The sequence below is a fragment of the Microcaecilia unicolor genome, unplaced genomic scaffold (genome assembly GCF_901765095.1).
Source record: "Microcaecilia unicolor unplaced genomic scaffold, aMicUni1.1, whole genome shotgun sequence".
In the NCBI taxonomy this organism is placed as follows: domain Eukaryota; kingdom Metazoa; phylum Chordata; class Amphibia; order Gymnophiona; family Siphonopidae; genus Microcaecilia; species Microcaecilia unicolor.
This window is the reverse complement of record NW_021963671.1, coordinates 24764-51057: the sequence shown is the minus strand read 5'-3', so window position 1 is coordinate 51057 and position 26294 is coordinate 24764. Positions and strand designations below refer to the sequence as shown.

The window sequence follows — 26294 nt, the reverse complement described above, 5'->3', positions numbered from 1 at the left end:
TGCGTTCCTTCTTTCTATATAAAATAATATATATATAAAAAATGTCAAGAGGTTAGAGGATTCACCATGCTTCATTTTATCCACCACAGAATGATGCATGATGAATCTTCTAACCCCAAAAGCAATAGAGTTACAAAACAGAGTTATGTTGGGTTGGTGGCTGAACATTGATGGAGAGGAATATGGTTCTTAAGATTAATTTAAAAACCCCAAAACAATAAACAAAAAGATTAAAGTCAATACTGAACAGTCAAAAAATAAATACATGGTCTATTAAAACTGGTAAACTTGTGACATTATTAATATGGAATGGCATTGGTCTGTTCTTACTGTCACTTTACCTGGATATTTTTTTAATGTATTTTTCTATTTTTACAACAGCATCAGTTAAACAATGAGAATACTGATAACAGATTATATATTGTGTGTCTTTAGTACATTGCAAGATCTCATAATTCCCACCTACCTTCCCAAGTCCCATCCCATATCTGATATTCTTAATTAATGCTTTTTGAGGGAATGTGTGCAAAGATGTCCTAGCTGGATGAGCCAGTGCTTTTTGAGTTGGCTTTTCTGTGGTTACCAACCTTACAAGGTTTTTCCTGAGTATGGTTTGTGACATTACTGAAAAGCTACTGAAATTTCAAACCCTAAATATTCTAAATGTAATATCTCTTGTTCTGTACATTGTCACAAATACTTTGCAGATTCAGGGCCCTTGGAAGAATCCCCAGTACCTGCTTTATCCTGTTTAAGGTCCAGTTATCCTTCAGCAAGGGAATCATAAAGATATTTTTTGGGATGGAGGTATTGGGAACTCACTGAAACGTGATATGTCAGCCATCATGTAGTAGGATCCCTCAGGGATGATGGGCTCCATGCCCACCTCAGTCAGACACTGAGCCAAGCGATTCCTCTTCTGCTTCAGCTCTTGGGGCAACTGCACAAAATAACTGTCTGGTGTTCCAAAAAGTGACAACTCCCTCTTGAACATGTATGACACTGCTTCCTGGCAAGACAGCATAGCCAATGAAGGAAGGGGAGAGAGAGAAAGAAAGGGTGGTAAGTGGGGATGAAGCATGATAGAGAACCAGTGGGAAGGGAGAGATCAAAGGCAACAAGAGGACCACCATGTCGGAAGGAGGAGGAAAGTAAGGGATGATGGTAAACAAGAAGAGAAAAAAGCCGTGCAAGTATAACAGAGAGAGGGGCAAATAGCAAAAGAAAAAAGGAAGGTCAATAGGAAGTGAGAGCCGAAAGGAGGGGGAAAGAAACAAGGTACAGTGAGGTGAAGGCAACATGAAGAAGAGAGGAGAAAAACAGGGCCTAGTTTAAATCGAGCTGTTTTCTATAGCACATGAGTTAATTTATTTAATTATAATTTTTATGGAAATATAGCACTAAACAAAGTATGACAAACAATATTAAAATCAACTCTACAACCTTACATTGTTGTGTTCTTATGTTTCAACCATCAATCTTTATCCATTTATCCCCCTTTTCCTAGTGTCTCCTCCCCACTACCACTCCATTTTCAAGTTAATTAATTCAGTAATTAAACCATTCTAAAAGATATCCTTAAATTGTTTATATATGTTTAACAGCTTTATGCACAATCTATACATATCACAAACATAGCAAACATTTTCTAACACTTCCCACAATGCAAGAACTTGAGATTGTTTCCAACTTGTCAACAATACCAGTCTTGAGGCTGTGTTATGCTTATGTGGACAAACATTTTATACCCGCTTTTTCTGGTGAACAGGTCAAAATGATTCACAATAAAATATAGTAATATAAAATAATAAAAAAGTAAAAGAAACAGAACTCCATTAAAAAGTAGGACAGACAAACAAGCAGAAACATTCATCGCAAGTACATTCAGGATACTGGTTTAAGCCAGATTAAATTTTAAAGGCCAGAGTAAAAAATAAACTGGGTCTTTAAGTAGTACGATCAATGTATTTCTTGGGCCCTCTATCTCTGCAACCTAATATTCAGCAACTTCACATCTATTCTTATGGGGACCCTGCATTTGACTAAAGTCCTCCTGCTCAAGGAACTGCCTCTATCTGTCTCAGATATAAGATTTGTTCTATCTATCCCAAAATGAAACATGGTAGGATCCTCAAATCTCTAAAGCAGCTTGAATGACTGGACCAAATACGTTGAGAGAGTGTAGGTACCAGGGAACTTTTCAGCAGCTATTTAAAACACCATTTTCAATCTCACTATGGTAGAGTACCATCTCATCAAATCATTATAGGCATTTTCCACCATATGGCTGGCTACTGCAGGTTTAGATGTTCTCTCAAAAATTTCTGCCCATTCCTTTGTCCCCAGTTCTCTCCACCAGATTCCATTCCCAATTGTTGACATATAGGAGTTTCCTCTCCTTTCTGGCGTTCGGTATGGCATACAGTCTTAAAATGTTTGCTTTCCTATTCTGAGCTCCCATCAGGGCATCAAAAGGTGATTTCTCTGCCTGTACCCACGGGCAAGTTAAATAATACTCAACCTGGCGATACAGTAGATGTCCCTAGGTGCCGGTTGATTTTTACTTTGCATCTCCAGAAATCCCAGCAATCTTCCTTGTAAAAAAAACAAACAAAAAAACAAACACCAAAAATATCACCCAAAACAGCACAAGTCGGATTCCTCCCAATACTAGAATACTTTATTATGTGTCACCAGGTTAACTGCCTTATTAAATCTATCTAATAGGGATATACTGCCCTGTCACTGCAAAAGCAAGTATGTCTATTCTGGCTGATTTGTGGAAAAATGAAAAAAACACGTTTTGCTCGATTTCCCTGCAATGAACTTACTTGTCTTTTCTTTCTGACATATCGGGGCCATGCAGAAGTCAATCTACATTCTGATGGGACATACTTCCTAGATTACAGATAGGCGCTTAACTTATTTTTTTTTTTTCACAAAAATGGACTTACTTCCTTCTGTCTCTGAAGGGAAGTATAGCATGAGTAGCTTTGTCCTCCTGGCAAACACTTTTGAGTAAGGCCCAAATTAGGGCTGTTCACCGATCACATTTTTAATCAAATAATTAATCACATATTGAGGGGCATTTTCGAACGGGGACGACCATCTCTAAGGGCGCCCAACTATAAGGATGGTGCCAGCGAAGGGGCGGGGCAACGCGTATTATCGAAATATGCATGATCTGATTTGCATACACTGCCTCTATTATATGCAGATCTCTTTCATGCATACTCCATTTGGATATCCTGAAATCCCGACTGGTTACGTTATGTCGCTGGTATCCCTTGCCAAAGACCGTAATTGGACCTATCTTAATCCTTCCTCTCCCTCTCTAAGTTCCCCCCAATGGTCCTTTACCATACATGTACCTCAGTATCACCTTGTTCATACCGGAATCGGCTAACGCTGTTTACGTACTATATAAGCCACATGAGCCTGCAAAAAGGTTGGAAAATGTGGGATACAAATGTAATAAAATAAAATAAATAGAAACAAGATGGACGTCCATCTTTCGTTTTGATAATACAGTCGGGGACGCCCAAATCTTGATATTTAGGTCGACCTTAGAGATGATCATCCTCAGTTTTCAGCAATAATGGAAACCAAAGACGTTTATCTCAAAAACGTCCAAATCCAAGCCCTTGGGTCATGGGAGGAGCCAGCATTTGTAGTGCACTGGTCCCCCTCACATGCCAGGACACCAACCGGGCACCCTAGGGAGCACTGCAGTGGACTTCACAAATTGCTCCCAGGTGCATAGCTCCCTTACCTTGGGTGCTGAGTCCCCCCAAACTCCCCCCCCCCAGGTCCGCCTGCCTTGCCTGAAGTACACTGCACCCACTACAACTGCTCCAAGGACCTGTATACTGCTGTGATGGACCAGAGTATGGCATTTGAGGCTGGCAAAAAAGTATTTTTAAACTTGTTTTTTTATGGTGTGAGGGGGTTAGTGACCACTGGGGGAGTAAGGGGAGGTCATCCCCCATTCCCTCCGGTGGTCATCTGGTCAGTTCGGGCACTTTTTTAAGGCTTGGTCGTGAAAGAAACTGGACCAAGTAAAGTCGGCCAAGTGCTCATCAGGGACGCCCTTCTTTTTTCTATTATCGGCTGTGCCCGCGACGGAAAGCAGTCGAGGGTGTAAAAATATATGACGATTTGGATGACCTTGCGAGAACGCCCATGTCCCGATTTGTGTCGAAAGATGGGCGCCCTTCTCTTTCGAAAATAAGCGTGAAAGTGTCCCCCTCACATTTTCACCTGTATAGTGCAAAATATAGACTGCAGATGTAAATTCTCAAAACTGACATATTGTACTTCAGTTATTAAACTGAAAATAAAATCATTTATTTACCTTTGTTGTCCGGTGATTTTCTAATTATCTTATTCCCTGTCTCTGGTTCTATTCCTCTGTATGTGCTCTGAACTCTATTTTCAGAGCCTCCTCTCGCCTCACTGTTTCTCTTCTCTCTTCCTCTCTTCTTTGCTTCTTTCCCTATAACATCTTTCACATCCATTTTTCTTCCTCCTTATATGTCTTGTTTCTATCACTTCTCTTCATCCATGGGCACTATCTCCTCTCTCCTTCAGTCTCTCCTCCCCTCCCCTCCATGAGCACCATCTCCTCCGGTCTCTCCTCCCACCCCATGGGCACACCATCTCCTCTCTTTTCTCTTTCCCTTCCTCTCTATGGGCACCATCTCTCTTCCCTTCATCTTTGTGGGCACCATCTCATCTCATTCCTTCCCTTCTTCTCCTCTCCACTGGCACAATATAATTTCTCTTCCCCCTGGGAGCTCCTGCAGCTTTTTCTTGCCAGCTGCCCCACATTCTCTCCTAACTCCCCCCTCCCCACATATACACACACTGGCAGACTTTTCTTTCCTACCACCCGTGACACTCTCAGACTCTTCCCCACTCCTGCATATATTTTTCTCTCCTACCGCTGTCCTCCTCCCTCCCCAGTGCTCCTGCATGTTCTTTCCTGTTTGCCGTACACCTGCTCACCGCCAGCCTTTTCTCTGCTGCCACCATGCTCTCTGGCATCTCATCCCACCCCCACCCCTGCCGCACGTGGCCCTCCAAACTTGCCTTGTACACATGGCAGCATTAACCACATGCTCCTCTCTGTAACCGGAGCCCTCTCTCTCTAGCATCCGATCCGACTGCTGCAGCAGGAAAAAGGAAGTTTCAACAGAGTAAGCGGGACGTTAGAAAGGGAGGGCTCCAGTTACAGAGAGAAGTGGAGAAGCATGTGCTTAATGTCACCATGTGGATGAGATGCCAGAGAGCAGGGTGGCAGGAGAGAAAAGTCTGTCAGTGTAGGGCAGAAGGTAGGAGAGAACAAGCTGCAAGAGCACCAGGGGGGGAGGGGGCAGTGGTAGGACAGAGCAGCAAGATGCGATTTATAGCATTAAAATTATTAGCACAAGTTAAAAATTTTAATGTGTTAATCACGTTAAACGCATGAAATGAACAGCCCTAGTCCAAATATTCAGTGTAACTGAAGAGGGGTTACTTATTCGTTTCACATTTCCACTCCCACTTATAACATAATAACATAGTAGATGACGGCAGAAAAAGACCTGCACGGTCCACCCAGTCTGCCCAACAAGATAAACTCACATGTGCCATTTTTTGTGTATACTTTACCTTGATTTGTACCTGTCTTTTTCAGGGCACAGACCGTATAAGTCTGCCCAGCACTATCCCCACCTCCCAACCACCAGCCCCGCCTCCCATCACCGGCTCTGGCACAGACCGTAAAAGTCTGCCCAGCACTATCCCCACCTCCCAATCACCAGCCCTGCCTCCCACCACCGGCTAAGCTTCTGGGGATCCCTTCCTTCTGAGCAGGATTCCTTTATGTTTATCCCACGCATGTTTGAATTCCGTTACCGTTTTCCTCTCCACCACCTCCCGCGGGAGGGCATTCCAAGCATCCACCACTCTCTCCGTGAAAAAATACTTCCTGACGTTTTTGTTGAGTCTGCCCCCCTTCAATCTCATTTCATGTGCTCTCGTTCTACCGCCTTCCCATCTCCGGAAAAGGTTTGTTTGTGGATTCAAACCTTTCAAATATTTGAACGTCTGTATCATATCACCCCTGTTTCTCCTTTCCTCCAGGGTATACATGTTCAGGTCAACAAGTCTCTCCTCATACGTCTTGTAACATAAATCCCATACCATTCTCGTAGCTTTTCTTTGCACCGCTTCCATTTTTTTTTAACATCCTTCACAAGATACGGCCTCCAAAACTGAACACAATACTCCAGGTGGGGCCTTACCAACGTCTTATACAGGGGTATTAAAACCTCTTTTCTTCTGCTGGTCACACCTCTATACAGCCTAGCAATCTTCTAGCTACGGCCACCGCCTTGTCACACTGTTTCGTCGCCTTCAGGTCCTCAGATACTATCACCCCAAGATCCCTCTCCCCGTCCGTACCTATCAGACTCTCACCGCATAACACATACGTCTCCCGTGGATTTTTACTCCCTAAGTGCACCACTTTGCATTTCTTCGCATTGAATTTTAATTGCCAAACGTTAGACCATTCTTCTAGCTTCCGCAGATCTTTTTTCATGCTTTCCACTCCCTCCAGAGTGTCCACTCTGTTGCAAATCTTGGTGTCATCCGCAAAAAGGCAAACTTTACCTTCTAACCCTTCGGCAATATCACTCACAAATATATTGAATAGAATCGGCCCCAGCACCGATCCCTGAGGCGCTCCACTATGCACCTTTCTCTCCTCCGAGCGAACTCCTTTACCACCACCCTCTGGCGTCTGCCCGTCAACCAGTTCCTAATCCAGTTCACCACTTCGGGTCCTATCTTCAGCCCGTCTAGTTTATTCAAGAGCCTCCTGTGGGGAACCGTGTCAAAAGCTTTACTGAAATCTAAGTAGATTACGTCCATAGCACGTCCTTGATTTAATTCTCCGGTCACCCAGTCAAAGAGTTCAATGAGATTTGTTTGGCACGATTTCCCTTTGGTAAAACCATGTTGTCGTGGATCTTGCAACTTATTTGCTTCCAAGAAATTCACTATCCTTTCCTTCAGCATCGTTTCCATTACTTTTCCAATAATTGAAGTGAGGCTTACCGGCCTGTAGTTTCCAGCTTCTTCCCTATCACCACTTTTGTGAAGAGGGACCACCTCCGCCGTTCTCCAATCCCATGGAACGTCTCCCGTCTGCAAGGATTTATTAAACAAATCTTTAAGAGGATCCGCCAGAACCTCTCTGAGCTCCCTCAATATCCTGGGGTGGATCCCATCTGGTCCCACTGCTTTGTCCACCTTTAGATTTTTAAGTTGTTCAAACACACTCTCTTCCGTGAACGGTGCTATATCCACTCCATTCTCACATGTACTTTTGCCAGTCCATTGCGGTCCTGCTCCAGGATTTTCTTCTGTGAAAACAGAACAAAAGTATCTATTTAGCAAATTTGCTTTTTCTTCATCATTATCTATATAGTGGTTCTCAGCATCTTTCAGTCTCACAATTCCCTTTTTAGTCTTCCTCCTTTCACTAATATACCTGAAGAAAGTTTTGTCACCCCCTCCTTACATTTCTAGCCATTTGTTCTTTCGCTTGCGCTTTTGCCAGACGTATCTCTCTCTTGGCTTCTTTCAGTTTCCTCCGGTATTCCTCCCTGTGTTCCTCTTCTTGAGTCTTTCTGTATTTCAGGAACGCCAACTCTTTAGCCTTTATTTTCTCAGCCACTTGTTTGGAAAACCATATCGGTTTCCTTTTCTCTTGCTTTTATTTACTCTCTTTACATAAAGGTTTGTGGCCCTATTTATAGCTTCTTTTCAGCTTGGACCACTGTCCTTCCACTTCTCGTTCATCCTCCCATCCCATCAGCTCCTTCCTCAGGTATTCCCCCATTTTACTAAAGTCAGCAAGCTTGAAATCCAGGACTTTGATTTTTGAGTGGCCGCCCTCCACTTCAGCTGTCATATCAAACCAACCGTTTGATGGTCACTGCCGCCCAAGTGGGCACCCACTCGGACATTTGACACACTACTCCGATTTGTGAGCACCAGATCCATGCGTTCGCTCCCTCCCTCGTGGGTTCTGTCACCATTTGTCTGAGCAGAGCACTTTGAAAAGCATCCACGAGCTCTCTACTTCTTTCCGATTCCGCAGATGGAACTTTCCAATCTACATCTACAACTCTTATATTTCCAAGTTACTCGCTTTAACGTCCTCCTTAATCTCCAACTATGCTCCACCTCCCCCATCATCAAAATGGTCACTGTCTTGATCTCATCTTCTCCTCCAACTGTTCACCTTCTAGTTTCCTTGCCTCTGATCTTCCCTCCTCTGATCACCATCTTATAACTTTCACACTTAAATCTCCTCCCTCCCAGTCCCGTCCTATCTTATCTAATTTATTTAGGAATCTTCACGATATTGACCCTTCATCTCTATCCTCCCATGTTTCAAACCTCCTCTCTACTGTGGCACCATCCACGTCTGTCAATGAGGCTGTTTCTTCTTACAACAATACTCTATCCTCTTCCTTAGACACTCTTGCACCTTTGATGACCCGCCCTGTAAGGCGTACAAAACCCCAACCTTGGCTGACTTCTAATATCCGCTACCTACGTTCCTGTACCCGCTCCGCCGAACGCCTCTGGCGGAAATCTCGGGCCCTTGCTGATTTCTTACACTTTAAGTTCATGCTGACCTCCTTCCAATCTGCTCTTTTACGTGCCAAACAGGATTATTATATCCAACTGACCAACTCTCTTGGCTCTAATCCTCGACTTCTCTTCACCACATTGAACTCTCTCCTCAAGGTGCCCCCTCCCCCAACTCCCCCTTCATTATCTCCTCAGACCCTTGCTGAATTCTTTCACAACAAGGTTCAAAAGATAAACCTTGCTTTCTCTACCTCACCACCTCTCCCTCCACTAGTCCGTTCCCCTCTCTCTCCTTCCCCTCATTCCCTTTCCTCCTTTCCTGAAGTTACTATTGAGGAAACTACACTTCTCCTTTCTTCCTCAAAATGTACCACCTGTTCCTCTGATCCCACTCCCACCCACCTTCTTAATGCCATCTCTCCTGTTCTTATTCCTTTTATCTGTCACATTCTCAACCTCTCACTTTCCACTGCGACTGTCCCTGCTGCCTTTAAACATGCTGTGGTCACACCTCTCCTTAAGAAGCCTTCACTCGACCCTACTTGTCCCTCTAATTACCGACCCATCTCCCTCCTTCCTTTTCTCTCCAAATTACTTGAGTGTGCTGTTCACCGCTGCTGCCTTGATTTTCTTTCCTCACATGCTATTCTTGACCCACTACAATCTGGTTTTCGCCCTCTCCACTCAACCGAAACTGCGCTTACTAAAGTCTCCAATGACCTATTACTGGCTAAATCCAGAGGTCAATATTCCATCCTCATTCTTCTTGATCTTTCCGCTGCTTTTGACACTGTCGATCACAGCATACTTCTCGATACCCTGTCCTCACTTGGATTCCAGGGCTCTGTCCTTTCCTGGTTCTCTTCCTACCTCTCCCTCCGCACCTTTAGTGTTCACTCTGGTGGATCCTCTTCTACTTCTATCCCTCTGCCTGTCGGCGTACCTCAGGGTTCTGTTCTTGGTCCCCTCCTCTTTTCTATCTACACTTCTTCCCTTGGTTCATTAATCTCATCCCATGGCTTTTCCTACCATCTCTATGCTGATGACTCCCAAATCTACCTTTCTACCCCTGATATCTCACCTTGCATCCAAACCAAAGTTTCAGCGTGCTTGTCTGACATTGCTGTCTGGATGTCTCAACGCCACCTGAAATTAAATATGACCAAAAACCGAGCTTCTCATTTTCCCCCCCAAACCCACCTCCCCGCTCCCCCCGTTTTCTATTTCTGTTGATGGCTCTCTCATTCTCCCTGACTCCTCAGCTCGAAACCTTGGGGTCATCTTTGACTCTTCTCTCTCCTTCTCTGCTCATATCCAGCAGATTGCCAAGACCTGTTGTTTCTTTCTTTACAACATCCGTAAAATCTGCCCCTTTCTTTCCGAGCACTCTACCAAAACCCTCATCCACACCCTTGTCACCTCTCGTTTAGACTACTGCAATCTGCTTCTTGCTGGCCTCCCACTTAGTCACCTCTCCCCTCTCCAGTCGGTTCAAAACTCTGCTACCCGTCTCATCTTCTGCCAGGGTCGCTTTACTCATACTACCCCCCTCTCCTCAAGATCCTTCACTGGCTCCCTATCCGTTTTCGCATCCTGTTCAAACTTCTTCTACTAACCTATAAACGTACTCACTCTGCTGCTCCCCAGTATCTCTCCACACTCGTCCATCCCTACATCCCTTCCCGTGCACTCCGCTCCATGGATAAATCCTTCTTATCTGTTCCCTTCTCCACTACTGCCAACTCCAGAATTCGCGCCTTTTGTCTCGCTGCACCCTACGCCTGGAATAAACTTCCTGAGCCCCTACGTCTTGCCCCATCCTTGGCCACCTTTAAATCTAGACTGAAAGCCCACCTCTTTAACACTGCTTTTGACTCGTAACCACTCGCCTCCACCTACCCTCCTCTCTTCCTTCCTGTTCACATTAATTGATTTGATTTGCTTACTTTATTTATTTTTTGTCTATTAGATTGTAAGCTCTTTGAGCAGGGACTGTCTTTCTTCTATGTTTGTGCAGCGCTGCGTATGCTTTGTAGCGCTATAGAAATGCTAAATAGTAGTAGTAGTAGTAGTAGATTGAAATCTCCCAGCAACAGCACCTCTCTCTTCTTTCCCAACTTATGGATATCTGCGACCAGATCTTTATCTAGATCCTCCAATTGTGTCGGAGGTCTGTAGACAACACCGACGTGTACAGAGATTTTATCATCACTTTTTAAGGTGATCCATATCGCTTCTTACTTTCCCCAAGTCCCTGACATTTCAGTTGCCTCGATGTCATTTCTCACATAGCTACTCCTCCACCTTTTCGACCCTCTCTATCCTTCCTAAATAGATTATAGCCTGGTATGTTTGCATCCCATTCATGGGAACCATTTAGCTACGTGTCCGTGATTGCAACAATGTCTAAGTCTGCCTCCAACATCAGGGCTTGAAGGTCATGAACTTTATTGCTTAGACTGCGAGCATTTGTGGTCATCCCTTTCCATGTACATTTTCTGGTATGTGTTTCAACATTTGTGATTTGGGGTTGTTTTTTGTCTTTGGGTACCTTCATATCTCTTCCGCATCAGTTCTATTTGAGGAACATCACAGTGCTGTAATGGAGCAAAAGAATTCTGTAGGAGCAACACTTGTGAGGGTGGATGCCTCTGTGTCACATAATGAAGTCTGCCTGAGCCTACGGTGAACCATCTATTCTTAGGTGGTTTTATCCTTTGAGGTAGTGGTGTGAATTTGGCTTGATTCTGTGCATTATGATGTTGTGCCGTCTTAGATGTTGCTTTAAGTGCATCTACAGTAATTCCTGCTTTACTTTACTGAGCTCCTGTTTTAAACTATTGAGCTGATGAAAGATAGGACAAGCCTTAAGGCTCCAGATGATTGGCCTTGAAACTAAAGCACCACAATTATTACAGAGAATAAAAGTCATCCTGATTTGTTGGAATGGGTATGAACAGGTATGCTATAATGGGGTTTAACCGTGTGCAAGATTAATTTTACTCCTCAGCAATCTGAGACAGTTGTAATTAGGGTGAAGTTAATTTGTGATAAGTAATTATTCAGAAAAGCTATTAGGAAGTGTCAGTCTTGGGGTGGGTGGGTTTAAACTTTACCTGTGGAATGTGTTTGCTGTAAAAACTCTCTCTAGGACTGTGTTAAGCCACTATTCTACACAGCTGTTTGGGACAAGGGGAAGACAAGGTTAAGAAATGCACCAGAAATGTGCAGAAACCACAGCTATAGGGTAGGGAAAGCCAGCACAATTCTGATCTGTTTTGAGTTTCCTTCATCCAAGGGAGATGAAATAATGGAAATGGGACCTAATTTTCCTGCTACATTTCCATCCACTATGATCCCTATGATCCTACTAATTCAACACTGCTCGAAGTTGAGATGCATAAAAACGCTTCTTTAACTTAGGTGCTGCAAACCCATCTTCTGTTTTATTATCTCACTTGACACTCTTGAGTGCCTTCTGTTCCCTATAAAATTAAACAATTTTCTATGGAGAATTATAAGGGAATCGTAAGGGAAATTATAGACCGGTGAGTCTGACGTCGGTGCCAGGGAAAATGGTAGAGACTATTATCAAAAACAAAATTACAGAGTACATCCGAGGACATGGATTACTAAGACCAAGTCAGCACGGCTTTTGTGTGGGGAAATCTTGCCTGACCAATTTACTTCAATTCTTTGAAGGAGTAAACAAACATGTGGACAAAGGGGAGCCAGTTGATACTGTGTATCTGGATTTTCAAAAGGCGTTTGACAAGGTATCTCATGAAAGGCTACAGAGGAAATTGGAGGGTCATGGGATAGGAGGAAATGTCCTATTGTGGATTAAAAACTGGTTGAAGGATAGGAAACAGAGAGTGGGGTTAAATGGGCAGTATTCACAATGGAGAAGGGTAGTTAGTGGGGTTCCTCAGGGGTCTGTGCTAGGACCGCTGCTTTTTAACATATTTATAAATGATTTAGATATGGGAGTAACTAGCGAGGTCATTAAATTTGCTGATGACACAAAGTTATTCAAAGTCGTTAACTCGCGACAGGATTGTGAAAAATTACAGAAGGACCTTACGAGACTGGGAGTCTGGGCACCTAAATGGCAGATGACGTTTAATGTGAGCAAGTGCAAGGTGATGCATGTAGGAAAAAAGAACCCGAATTATAGCTACGTCATGCAAGGTTCCACGTTAGGAGTTACGGATCAAGAAAGGGATCTGGGTGTCGTCGTCGATAATACACTGAAACCTTCTGCTCAGTGTGCTGCTGCGGCTAGAAAAGCGAACAGAATGTTGGGTATCATTAGGGAAGGTATGGAAAACAGGTGTGAGGATGTTATAATGCCGTTGTACCGCTCCATAGTGCGACCGCACCTTGAGTACTGTGTTCAATTCTGGTCGCCGCATCTCAAGAAAGATATAGTAGAATTGGAAAAGGTGCAGCGAAGGGCGACTAAAATGATAGCGGGGATGGGACAACTTCCCTATGGAGAAAGACTAAGGAGGCTAGGGCTTTTCAGCTTGGAGAAGAGACGGCTGAGGGGAGACATGATAGAGGTATATAAAATATTGAGTGGAGTGGAACAGGTGGATGTCTGTTCACGCTTTCCAAAAATACTAGGACTAGGGGGCATGCGATGAAACTACAGTGTAGTAAATTTAAAACAAATCGGAGAAAATGTTTCTTCACCCAACGCGTAAACTCCGGAATTCGATGCCGGAGAACGTGGTGAAGGCGGTTAGCTTAGCAGAGTTTAAAAAGGGGTTAGACGGTTTCCTAAAGGACAAGTCCATAAACCACTACTAAATGGACTTGGGAAAAATCCACAATTCCAGGAATAACATGTATAGAATGTTTGTACGTTTGCGAAGCTCGCCAGGTGCCCTTGGCCTGGATTGGCCGCTGTCGTGGACAGGATGCTGGGCTCGATGGACCTTTGGTCTTTTCCCAGTGTGGCATTACTTATGTACTTATGATTATTCAATCTGCAGTGATCAGTGGTTTTTAAGACACCAGGAGCCACAGGTTGAATTAAGCTTGGGATATTCAATGTCAGGCCATGTCTGGGCTCCGGAATTGAGTATTCAGGTAAGTGTAGTCACCTGCAAGTTAACCGGGCACCAGCCAACATTCAGACCAGTGCCCAGTTAGCTCGACAGATAAAATTAGGACAGCCTTTTTCGCTGTCCTAACTTAATACCCCATGGAGTCCCCCAGGGATCCCCTCTCTCACCAACATTATTCAACCTAATGATGATACCTCTAGCCAAACTACTAGCCATTCAAAACCTCAACCCCTACATCTATGCAGATGACGTCACAATCTATATCCCATTCAAACATGATCTAAATGAAATCACCAACGAAATCAACCAAAGCCTACAAACAATGCATACTTGGGCAGATGCATTCCAACTAAAACTTAACGCAGAAAAAACACAATGTCTTGTACTCACCTCACAACATAACACAAAGAACTTCACCACCATAATCACACCATACTGTTCCCTTCTGGTCTCACAAAACTTGAAAATTCTTGGAATCACCATTGATTGAAACCTCACTCTTGATACCCACGTGAAAAACACGACGAAAAAGATGTTCTACACCATGTGGAAACTTAAAAGAGTAAAACCTTTCTTCCCGAGATACATCTTCTGTACCCTGGTACAGTCAATGGTAATAAGCCATCTGGACTACTGCAATGCACTGTACGCGGGATGCAGAGAACAGACAATCAAAAAACTCCAAACTGCCCAGAATACGGCCGCCAGACTCATATTTGGAAAAACTAAATATGAAAACGCAAAACCCCTAAGAGAGAAACTTCACTGGCTCCCACTTAAGGAACGCATTGCATTCAAGATCTGCACAATTGTACACAAAATCATTTCATGCAGACGCCCCAATCTACATGCTAAACCTCATGGACCTACCTCCCAGAAATGCCACAAGATCATCCCGCAAATTTCTCAACCTGCACTACCCCAGCTGCAAAGGTCTCAAATACAAAATGATGCATGCCACTACCTTCTCCTACATGAGTACGCAGTTATGGAATGCAATACCTACAGACTTGAAAGCAATCAACGAAACAACTATCTTTCGAAAATCCCTGAAAACATTCTTCTTCAACAAGGCCTACAATTGAGAACCTATCGCCTCACTAAGTCACCTCACCAACCCACTCAATTATGAACGCCCACCTTCTATAACCACCCTAATCACTCTCTTCCTTCTTCTCTCTTCCCTTCCTTGATCGTTACACATTACTAAATGTATCTGATATCCTGAAATGACAATGTTTACAAATCTATGTAAGCCACATTGAGCCTGCAAATAGGTGGGGGAATGTGGGATATAAATGCAATAAATAATAATAATAATAATACGTTAATTTAACCAGTTAAGTACTAACTTCACCCAAGGAGATAATATACACTCAAATGGGAACTATCTGCTAGTTTTATTATCAGATTTTTATCATTTTTTAACCTATGCACAGCAAACTTTTCTTGTTTTGAGAGTAAAAAGATTGAAAAAGGAGAAGATGAAGATCTTTTACAGGCTTTCCAAGACAGCGGTGAAGGAAAAAGCAAACTTTTTCCAGTTTTAAGTATTTCAGCAAAACATTCCAATTCTTGGCACTGGAGTAGTGGAAAGACGAAGTGAAGATTGACTTGTATTTGACGCCTTTACAATTTGGGAAGTGCAGGTTGAGATACGAACGCGAGGTGGCTATTGCGTTTCTGGGTGGGAGGTCAATAAGGTGAAGCATGTACTCCGGAGCTTGCCCGTAAATGATTTTATGAGTTAGAGAGCAAATTTTGAAAGAGATATGTTCCCTCACTGGCAACCAGTGGAGAAGGAAATGCAGAGGTTGAGCATGCTCAAAACGTGATTTTCCCAGGATTAGTCTAGCCGCAGTGTTTTGTGCAGTCTGGAATTTTTTCAAAAGATATTCATGGCAACCTGCGTAGATCCCGCTGCAGTAATTTAGGTGAGATAGCACTAACCAATGAACAAGGGTGCAAAACAGTTCTCTAGTTAGGCAATATCTAATCTGCCGAAGCCTCCACATTGCATTGAACATTCCTTTAGTGACAACTTGTACATGACTGTCCAGATTCAAATGCTTGTCCAAGTTCACCCCAAGGAGCTTCAGACTGCTAGAATAGGGAGAACGTAGTCTTTTATAATGAAGGTATCTGTTGGGCGTGTGTAGTATACCCATACACATCATTTATCTACAGCGGATAAGCTAGAATCAAGAAGTCTGTGTTCTGATAACCTCCTGGACATCACCAATAATCACACTGAATATCAACAACAAACAAATAAAAAAAACCCCAACAAAGCTAGGCTGCATTGGTTAGCTCAGTAACCCTCAAAGTGTATTGAGAATCCCACTTCGAGCTGGCAGATGAAATTTAATGTAGACAAATGCAAGGCAATGCACATTAAGAAGAATAACTCAAATCATAGTTACCTGATGCTAGAGTCCACCTTAGGAGTCAGCACTCAAGAAAAAAAACTAGGTGTCATTGAGGGGCATAATTGAACGCGAACGCCTATCTCCATGGGTGTCTATGTCCGAAAACGGGTACGTGAAGAGGCGGGACAGACCATATTTTTGAAAAAATGGACGTTTTTCAGCTGGGCGTTTGTTTGTTTTTTAGCGATAATGGAAACTAAAAACACCCAGCTCAAAAACGTCCTAATCCGAGCCATTTGGTCATGGGAGGGGCCATGATTCGTAGTACACTGGCCCCCCTGATATGCCAGGACACCAACTGGGCACCCAGAGGTCAGTGCGGTGGACTTCAGAAACAGCTCCCACATGCATAGCTCCCTTATCATGGGTGCTGAGCACCCAACCCCCCTCCCCCAAAACCCACTACCCACAAATGTACAACACTACCATAGCTCTTAGGGGTGAAGGGGGCACCTACATGTGGGTACAGAGGATTTTGGAGACCTCCCATTTACCAGCACAAGTATTACAGGTAGGGGGGTGTAGGAATATGTGAAAGACAAGTGCTGCATGCATTAACTGTCAACAATTCTATGAGCTATGATGTCATTGGATATAGTGTAATGTCTTGTGGGTGTGTCCGAGTCACTCTAGTTGCTCTGAGAGTGAGTCAGTCTGTGTCAGCATAAGATGGTGTTAACAATCTCTCTTCAAGCTGTATGATAACCAACTGACAGAATTTTTGTATTCAGTAGTTTTACCATGTCTACTGCAAGTATGATGTAAATAGTTATCTGAAGAAGCTGTAAGTAAACATCATTTTTTGTTTGGAAGTTAAAGAAGAGAGAGTAATTGAATCTTTTATTCAAGAGTCTGTGTGAAAGAGAGAGAGAGAGAGAAAAAAAAATGGGAGTTTACACTTCTAAAGCTCTGCTGCGTATGGGCTAAATCTGCTGAAGTAAAAGTCTATTTTATCATTTCTCCCCATCATATTGGGTTATGGGCCCAGACCACTAAAATAAAATAAAAAAAGGAAAACATTAAGAAATTTTTTTTTCTCTCTCCACACAAAAGACAAGATGGCAGCTGCACCATTACTATGTTCTCTCAAAGTGCCCCAACTGAATGAATATAACTATATTCAGTGGGAGATGAGATTTAAATGTATTATTGAAGCAAAGAAGCTAAATATATGTTTGGATCAAGTAAGAAATGCTGACAATTTTGAAGAATGGAATACTGCAGACTGTTATGTCAGAAGTATGCTATATGAAGCTCTGACAGAGAAACAGGCAATATTGATTGATGGAACAGACACCTCAAAAGAAATATTGCAAAAATTGAAAACCATGTATGGTACTTCATATACAAAACAACAGCCTATATGGTTATCAGAAATAATTCAATTGAAGTTGAATGACAAGAAAAAATGTAATGATCATATAACACATTTAATGTCATTATTTAAGAAGCTAGAATTATCAGGTATACCTATCTGCGATGCTTTAAAGAGAGCTTTTATGTTTACATCTCTGTCAAAGTTTTGAAGTATTCAGGACAGTGAATGAAGCAATTGAAGGACAATCTTTTGAACAGGCTGTCTCTAAGCTTAGACAAGAATGTATTATAACAGAGGAGATCTGTTCACCAAGAGAGATTAACCAGAATTAAACATTTTTCTCAGCAATGCATAGTAGGAGGAGGAGCTATAATGAAAAAAGCCTGCCCAGAAACAAGCTGATTTGCTATTCATGTGGTAAAGAGGGACATGTATCAAAATACTGTAACAAGAAAAACCACACCCCTTCTAGCTCATTTAAGCCAATGGAGAATAAGCATGGTCAAAGAAAAAAGTATGACCATGACAACAGTAAGAATAAGAGCTGTATAATGACAGAAAAATCTTTTAATATAATGAAGAACACTTCAGATAAAAATAGTTGGATATTAGATTCTGGCAGCACAAAACATATAACCAATAATAAAGAATTTTTCACAGATATGAGACCAGAAGATGGTAGTCTTCACACAACAAATGCTGGCTCAACAATGATCAAAGGAAAAGGAAATGGACATTTAAAATGCATAGTATCAGATGGAGTAAAAAAAAAAACTCTTGTAAAAGATGTCTTATATGTTCCACGAGCAGTTTGTAATATGCTCAGTGTATCAGCATTAGACAAGAAAGGTTTTTCAATTCATTTTGAAAATAGTAAATGTACAATTTCTGATGGTAATGAAATTTATGCTGAAGGTTATATGAATAACAATGTCTATAAGTTAAACACTACAGGTGAATCATCACATCTTATAAAAACAAAGAAGAATACAGAATGTGATCTTGAGACCTGGCATCGTCGAATGGGACACAGAGATCCAAAGGTGATCTTGGAGCTGCAAAGTAAGCAACTTGCAACAGGCATAAAAATAAGTGCCAGTAATGGTAAGATGGAAAAATGCATAGATTGTATTACTCAAAAGGGGGTAAGCCCCTCATTTCCATCATATAAAGGAAAAAGAAGTAGTAAAATACTGGACTTGATACATAGTGACTTATGTGGACCATTTAATATTCCATCACTAGGGAATAACAAATATGCATTAATATTTGTGGATGATTTCTCTAGATACTGTATGGCCTATCTATTAAAAGAAAAGAATCAAGTTGCTGATACGTTAAAGAAGTTTGTAGCCTTGGTAAGCAATAAATTTGATAAAAAACCAAAGATTCTACAGACTGACAACGGTGGTGAGTTTACTTCACATACCATACAAACATTTCTAGAACAAGAAGGTATTCAGCACATAAAGACAGTTGCATATACACCAGAACAAAATTCTGTAGCTGAAAGAAAGTTCAGATCGCTTGTAGAAATGACAAGATGTATGCTATCTGATAGTAATCTTCCAAAGAGATTATGGGGAGAAGCAATTCTCACAGCAGTATACCTACAGAACAGACTACCTACAAAAGGGACTGATCGCACCCCACATGAAATGTGGCATAGTAAAAAGCCAAATCTGTCACATATAAGAATATTTGGAAGTACAGCATATGCTCATGTGCCGAAACAGAAGAGACATAAGCTGGATTCCACAACAGAAAAAGGAATGCTAGTGGGCTATGATTCAGGTCACAAAGGTTATAGAATTCTGAATCTAAACACTGGATTTGTTGGTGTAAAACACATCACATATTTTGATGAAAATAAAAAAATTGATAAAGACTGGAAAATTCCAAATGAACCTTATCATCCAGAATATGAAAAGAAACCAATAATCAATATCCCGGTGATTATAAACACTAACATACCAGAATTGTCTGATAATAATTTTTCTGATTCTAATGAGGAACAGGAAAATGAAATAGATACAGAAAGTGTTTATACTGAAGACAGTACCACTGATGAAGGGGAAATGATTGGAGATAGAATCTCGATCTCAGATGACACGGAGAGGTCAGACCAACAAAATGTCAGACGCTCATCCAGAGAAAATCGAGGTAATCCACCCCAAAGACTATCTTATTTAACAACTTCTGATGATGCACAAGAACCTTTAACTTGGGATGAAATTGATCAAATGTCTGAAAAAGAAGCAGAAGAATGGAAAAAAGCTGCACAAGATGAAATCGACGCGTTGCATAAAAACAAAACATGGAACTTAACTGAATTACCCCATGGCAAAAAGGCCATAGGATGCAAGTGGGTATTTAAGTTGAAAAGAAATGCACAAGGACAAGTAGAAAGATATAAAGCCAGACTGGTAGCAAAAGGTTATCTTCAAAAATATGGTGAAGATTATGATGAAGTATTTGCACCAGTAGTGAAACACACAACAATCAGAACTCTCCTAAGCATAGCTGAATCAAAGAAAATGCAAGTGAAACACATAGATGTTAAAACAGCATTTCTTCATGGAGATATATCTGAAGACTTGTATATGAAACAACCAGAAGGTTTCATAGATACAAATAACAGTCATTTAGTGTGTAAACTGAACAAAGGTTTATATGGTTTAAAGCAAAGTGCAAAATGCTGGAATGAGAAAATGCATGAAATGTTAACTGATTTAGATTTTAAGCAAGGAGAAGCAGATAAATGCTTGTATACTAGACAAAAGGAAGGTCATTGTGTGTACATTTTAGCATTTGTAGATGATTTGCTTATAGCAAGTGAAAGTGAAAAAGAGTATAAAGACATTGTAAAGTGTTTAAATCAGAATGTTGAAATAACTGAACTTGGAAATGTGTCATACTATTTAGGTATGAATATTGAAAAAACAGAAAGATGGTTCTTATTTAATAAGTCAGAAACAAAAGATTAATGATCTTATTGAAAGTATGGGTATGCAGGAAGCACACTCAGTAGGTTCACCTATGACCACAGATTTTCAGAGGGATGAAACTGAAAGGGAACCATTACCAGATAACATTCTATACAGATCTGCAATAGGAAAACTTTTGTATCTAACTACCACTTACAGAGTTGATATAGCGAATGCTGTAGGAATTTTAAGTAGAAGAGTGAACAAGCCTACTAAGACTGACTGGACTGCTGTAAAAAGAGTGGTAAGATATTTGAAAGGTACAATTGACTGTAAATTGGTGATTCCGGTAAATAGTAATCAGAAATTGATTTGTTACTGTGATTCTGATTGGGCTGGAGACCATTCAGATTACAAATCCACAAGTGCGTATGTGTTTATGTATGTAAAAACATCTATTTCATGGGCAAGTCATAAACAAACCATTGTAAGTTTATCATCCACAGAAGCAGAATATGTTGCTGTGTCTGAAGCATGTCGTGAACTAATGTGGATAGAAAAACTGTGTACAGATTTTGGTATAGAACAGCAGAGACCGATACAGATTTTTGAAGACAATCAAAGCTGTATAAGGTTGTCAATAAATGACAGGGTACAGTCTAGAACAAAACATATTGCAACAAAATTCCATAATGTCAGAGAATTGTCAAGGCAAGGAGTAATAAGTTTGCAATATAAACAAACTGACCAAATGATTGCTGATATCTTGATGAAACCGCTAGCTGTAAGAAATTTTGAAAATCTACGAGAAAAGCTAGGACTGTATGTATATAAATAAATATATAAGAATTGAATTGTTGGACAATAATGCATGTGAAGGGGTATGTAGGAATATGTGAAAGACAAGTGCTGCATGCATTAACTGTCAACAATTCTATGAGCTATGATGTCATTGGATATAGTGTAATGTCTTGTGAGTGTGTCCGAGTCACTCTAGTTGCTCTGAGAGTGAGTCAGTCTGTGTCAGCATAAAATGGTGTTAACAATCTCTCTTCAAGCTGTATGATAACCAACTGACAGAATTTTTGTATTCAGTAGTTTTACCATGTCTACTGCAAGTATGATGTAAATAGTTATCTGAAGAAACTGTAAGTAAACATCATTTTTTGTTTGGAAGTAAAAGAAGAGAGAGTAATTGAATCTTTTATTCAAGAGTCTGTGTGAAAGAGAGAGAGAAAAAAAAATGGGAGTTAACACTTCTAAAGCTCTGCTGCGTATGGGCTAAATCTGCTGAAGTAAAAGTCTATTTTATCATTTCTCCCCATCAGGGGGGATGGGCCTGGGTCCACCTGGCTGAAGTGCACTGCGGTACCCACTAAAAGTGCTCCAGGGACCTGCATACACGCAGGCCTCTAGGACTTGTTGCTGCTATATAACATTGGCACACCAGTTGACACCTGAAGACTAATCTCTCTGAAAACGTCCTTTATTGGAATAAGCACGCTTACTCACAGTTAACTACAGATCAGAGGTTGTGCCCCACTGGCAACGAGTCTCCCTGGTACTGAGATGAGCAGTAGGTCAGAGCTGGCAGAATGGTGTACAATGCTCTCTTTCAGCCACATTCAAGGTAAGAACTAAGTTCTGTAACGTGGCTAACACGTGAAATGGATCTAAAACTGGCTTACAAAAATGGCCACTACCTCATGGACTACCGGAAACAAAACAGGGCACACTCTGACCCAGTAAGCAGGGGGAAAAGTACCGTGGGAGCAGAGCCTACCAACTACCAACATCGTGAGCATTTGCCACAAGCTAGTGGAATCACGGAGCCCAATACCCTACACCCACCACAATGCATTGCTGATGTGACTCTGCAGTGCGCATAACAGAAAAGGTGTCACACTCACCCGAGAGCCACATCAGAACCAGGGAAAGGCTGTCACAGGATAGAACACATTCTGTTGTCATGGAGGTGGGTACGGCATTTGAGGCTGGCATAGAGGCTGGAAAAAAAGTTTGTAAAGTGGGGTTTTTTTTGGTGGGAGGGGGTTAGTGACCACTGGGGGAGTCCGGGGAGGTCATCCCCGATTCCCTCCAGTGGTCATCTGGGCAGTTGGGGCACTTTTTTGGGACTTGTTTGTGAAAAAAAAAAAAGGGTCCAAAAAAGTGACCCAAAATCGCAGTAAAAACGCCTTTTTTTTTTTTTTCGATTATCAGCTAAAGATGCCCATCTCTCCTCGGCCGATAACCACGCCCCAGTTCAGCCTTCACCACGCCTCCGACACGCCCCCGTCTACTTTACCCGTTTCTGCGACGGATTGCAGTTGGAAACGCCCAAAATCGGCTTTCGATTATACCGATTTGGGCGCCCACGGGAGAAAAATGCCCATCTCCCGATTTGGGTCGCAATATAGGCGTTTTTCTCTTTCGATTATAAGCAGGATTGTAGACAATACACTGAAATCTTCTGCCCAGTGTGAGGTGGCGGCCAAAAAAGCAAACAGGTTGCTAGGAATTAAGAAAGGGATGCAAAATAAACTAGGAATATTATATTGTCTCTGTATTGCTCCACTGTGTGACCTCACCTTGTGTATTGTGTTCAATTCTGGTTGCCATGTCTCAAAAAAGATATAGCAGAATTAGAAAAGGTTCAAAGAAGAACTACAAAAACAATAGAGGGGATGGAACTCCTCCCGTATGAGGAAAGGCTTAAAAAGGTTAGGGTTCTTCAGCTTGGAAAAGAGACAGCTGAGAGGGGATATGATTGAGGTCTATAAAATCCTGAGTGGTGTGGAATGGGTAGAAGTGAATAGATTTTTCACTCTTTCAAAAAGTACAAGGCCCAGGGGACACTCAATGAAATTACATGGAAATACTTTTAAAACAAATAGGAGGAAATATTTTTTCGCTCAAAGAATAGTTAAACTCTATAACTCGTTGACGGAGGATGAGGTAACAGCTGTTGGCGTATCTGGGTTTAAAAAAAAGGTTCGGACAAATTCCTGGAGGAAAAGTCCATGGTTTGTTGAGATGGACATGCGGGAAGCCACTGCTTGACCTGGGATTGGTAGCAGGGAATGATGCTATTAATTGGGTTTCTGCCAAGTACTTGTGACTTGGATTGGCCACTGCTGAAAGCAGGATACTGGGCTACATGGACCATTGGTCTGATCCAGTATGGCTATTCTTATGTTCTTACCTGAATTTTCTTCCCATTAGTCCTTCCCACTATTCCAGAACCTGTGGGATGGTTGTGACCATCAACCAGAAGGTGCAGATAGAGAAATGGAAACTGAACCGAGAAATATCTCTCTTAGCACCTAGACCAGCTCCTCAGTATTTACTTAGACAAGCAGTACGGAGAAACTCAGAATAAACACAATTTAAACAACTCACTAACATAATTCTAACCAGACAAGAAAACATGTGTGGACCACTCTTATCTCTGGACAACTTATAGAGAGCAAAAGATATGCAGGAAGTAACATGTAAGGTGACAGTTGTTATTTCACCTATTACTTTGCCCCGGCTAAACAGCTCAGAAACCTCAGGCGGATCTCTGGAATACTGCGAAGGACTAATGGAAAGAAAATTATCAGTTAAGACCTAATTTCTCTATTATGTAGCTTCTCACTAAAAGCAATCCCTAGAGTGGGTGGGATCCTGGCACCGCTGCCCTGACGACTGAAGCCCCAAAACTGTCTTCCAAGCGTGCCGTAACGTTCACACCCTGTAGTGCTTGGCATGGGTATGCAGCGTCGACCACATTGCCACTTTGCAAATATCTGCCGGAGACAGTAAGGTTAGGTTAGTCTTTGCCCAGGATGTCACTGTATGCATCGTCGAATGAGCCCACAAGGCATGAGGAGCCTGCTTCTCCACAAGCAAATAAGCTGACGTGATAGTCTCCTTCAGCTATCTAGCAATTGTGAGCTTGGAAGCCATGAGGCCAAATCTATGCTTACCAAAAAGCACAAACAGTCTGTTTCATTTGTGAAACTCACTCATGACATCCACACATCAAATGAGGACTGATCGAGAAACTTCAAGGTAAAATACTGAGCCTCTTTGTCTTGTCTGTGAAAGAAGCTCCACAGATTGGCTGAGATGAAATTCTGATACCACTTTAAGAAGAAAGGAAGGAATCATGTGCAGTGAGACCCCCTACCTCTGAAAAGCAAAGAAAGGGATCCTGACAAGACAGCCTGATGCTCTGACCCTAAGTGACAATGCAACAGCCATCAAGAACTCTGTCCCATGCTCTCCAACAAACCTCTTTCCTTCTTCTTTTTTTTAAAGTTGGTGTGTTGCAAAACGAGAGTTCCACAGGAAACAGGGGAGAGGTGAAGGGAGGGAAGAAGTAAATTCCCGGAGCACCAGAGACAGGGATCTGAAGACCTCCAGATATGACCTGCAGACTTAAGCCACCCACAAAGCTCAACTAGTGACCAACTGGACCAGGAGCAAAGCAGTCAGAACCAGAGGCTACAAAGTGTTTCTATCCACCTGCTGGAGACAGAAAATACTAAGGAGCTGGACTGGATGCTAAGAGAGATTGGTCTCAGCTCAGTTCTCTATCTCCACCTGCTGGTTGATGGACACAACTATCCCACAGGTTCTGGAATAATAGGAAGCTACGCAATGGAAGCAACCTTCAAGAACTGCTTCCGTCATTTACAACAACTACGCTGCCTCCCTCCTTACATTGAAAAGGCAACTCTTGTCTCAGTTATGCCTGCCATATCATCATCAAGACTGGATTATTGTAATGCCCTCTACACTGGTCTGACTACAAAGGGTCTGAACCAGCTCCAATTGATACAGAATGCTGCAGCAAGACTAGTAGAAGGTTGTAAGTGACGTGACCACATCACACCATTTTTGCAAAATCTTCACTGGCTACTAGTACAATATAGGGCTAAATTTAAAATTATGTCTTGAAGGGAGAGGAAGTGACGTCACCGTCGGAGATGGCCGCTTGATGTTTGAGCTCCGTCGGGGCAGCAGTGAAAGCAGCGATTTTCCCCCAGCGAAACCGCGATCGCGAATTTAGGCGGTCAGAGTCCGGAGATTGATGGCGACCCGAAAGCGCCTAGAGAAAATTAAATATAGCGCCGATCAGCGGGACGGAGCGGCAACATCGAGTCGCACCCCGCGCAAGGCGTGAGACAAAATGGTGGACGTGGACTCGGGCTCTGATACGGAGGGGCTGATGGAGCAGCAAGAAAGTGAAAATGAACTCACAAAGCAGGAGGTAACGCGCTGGTTTAAAGCGCTTAAAGCTGAAATGGCAGCAGTGAGGAAAACAATCAAGGATGCAGTGGTGGACATCCAGAAAGAGGTGAGGGAAATTGGCAGCAGGGTGGAACAGGCTGAGGAAGCACTGGAGCATGTGGAGGGAGACATCTTGGAGTTGAAAAATGAGATTGGCTCTCTGCGTGCAGAGAAAGATAAAATGCAGCTGGATCTTGAGGACTTAGAAAATAGATCCAGAAGAAATAATTTAAGATTCAAGGGGGTCTCAGAAACGGACCAAAATATGGACTGTACTAAGGTGGTAAAAGCAATTTGTGCCTTTATCCTGGCATCTGAAGGAGACGAGCACATGCTTGGAGATGGGACTGAGATACAATTTGATGGGGTACACAGAAGCCTGGGACCCTGAAGAGATAAGCAGCCCAGAGATATAGTGGCATGCTTTAAGGATTATAAGACTAAAGATCTGGTCTGGCGTAAGGCACGATTGATGGGTGAAATTCCCTGGGACAATCAAACAGTGCTAGTATTTCAAGACCTGGCCCTGGGCACGCTGCAACGAAGACGTGAGTTTCGGGACTTGACCAAGTTTCTTCAACAGGCTAAATACAGGTACAGATGGGTTTTCCCATTT

At 42.3% G+C, this 26294-nt stretch overlaps 1 protein-coding gene across 1 annotated transcript in view; it reads right to left on the bottom strand.

Annotated features, from left to right (window-relative positions):
• Window positions 1-766: 766 nt before the first annotated feature.
• Window positions 767-26294, bottom strand: part of LOC115459558 (kynurenine--oxoglutarate transaminase 1-like) — a gene marked incomplete at its 5' end in the record, with an annotated part of 47332 nt that continues 21804 nt past the window's right edge. Inside the window, one exon of the mRNA XM_030189370.1 lies at window positions 767-1009. Within this exon, the coding sequence (XP_030045230.1) occupies window positions 782-1009 (228 nt within the window). The remainder of the gene's footprint in view (window positions 1010-26294) is intronic.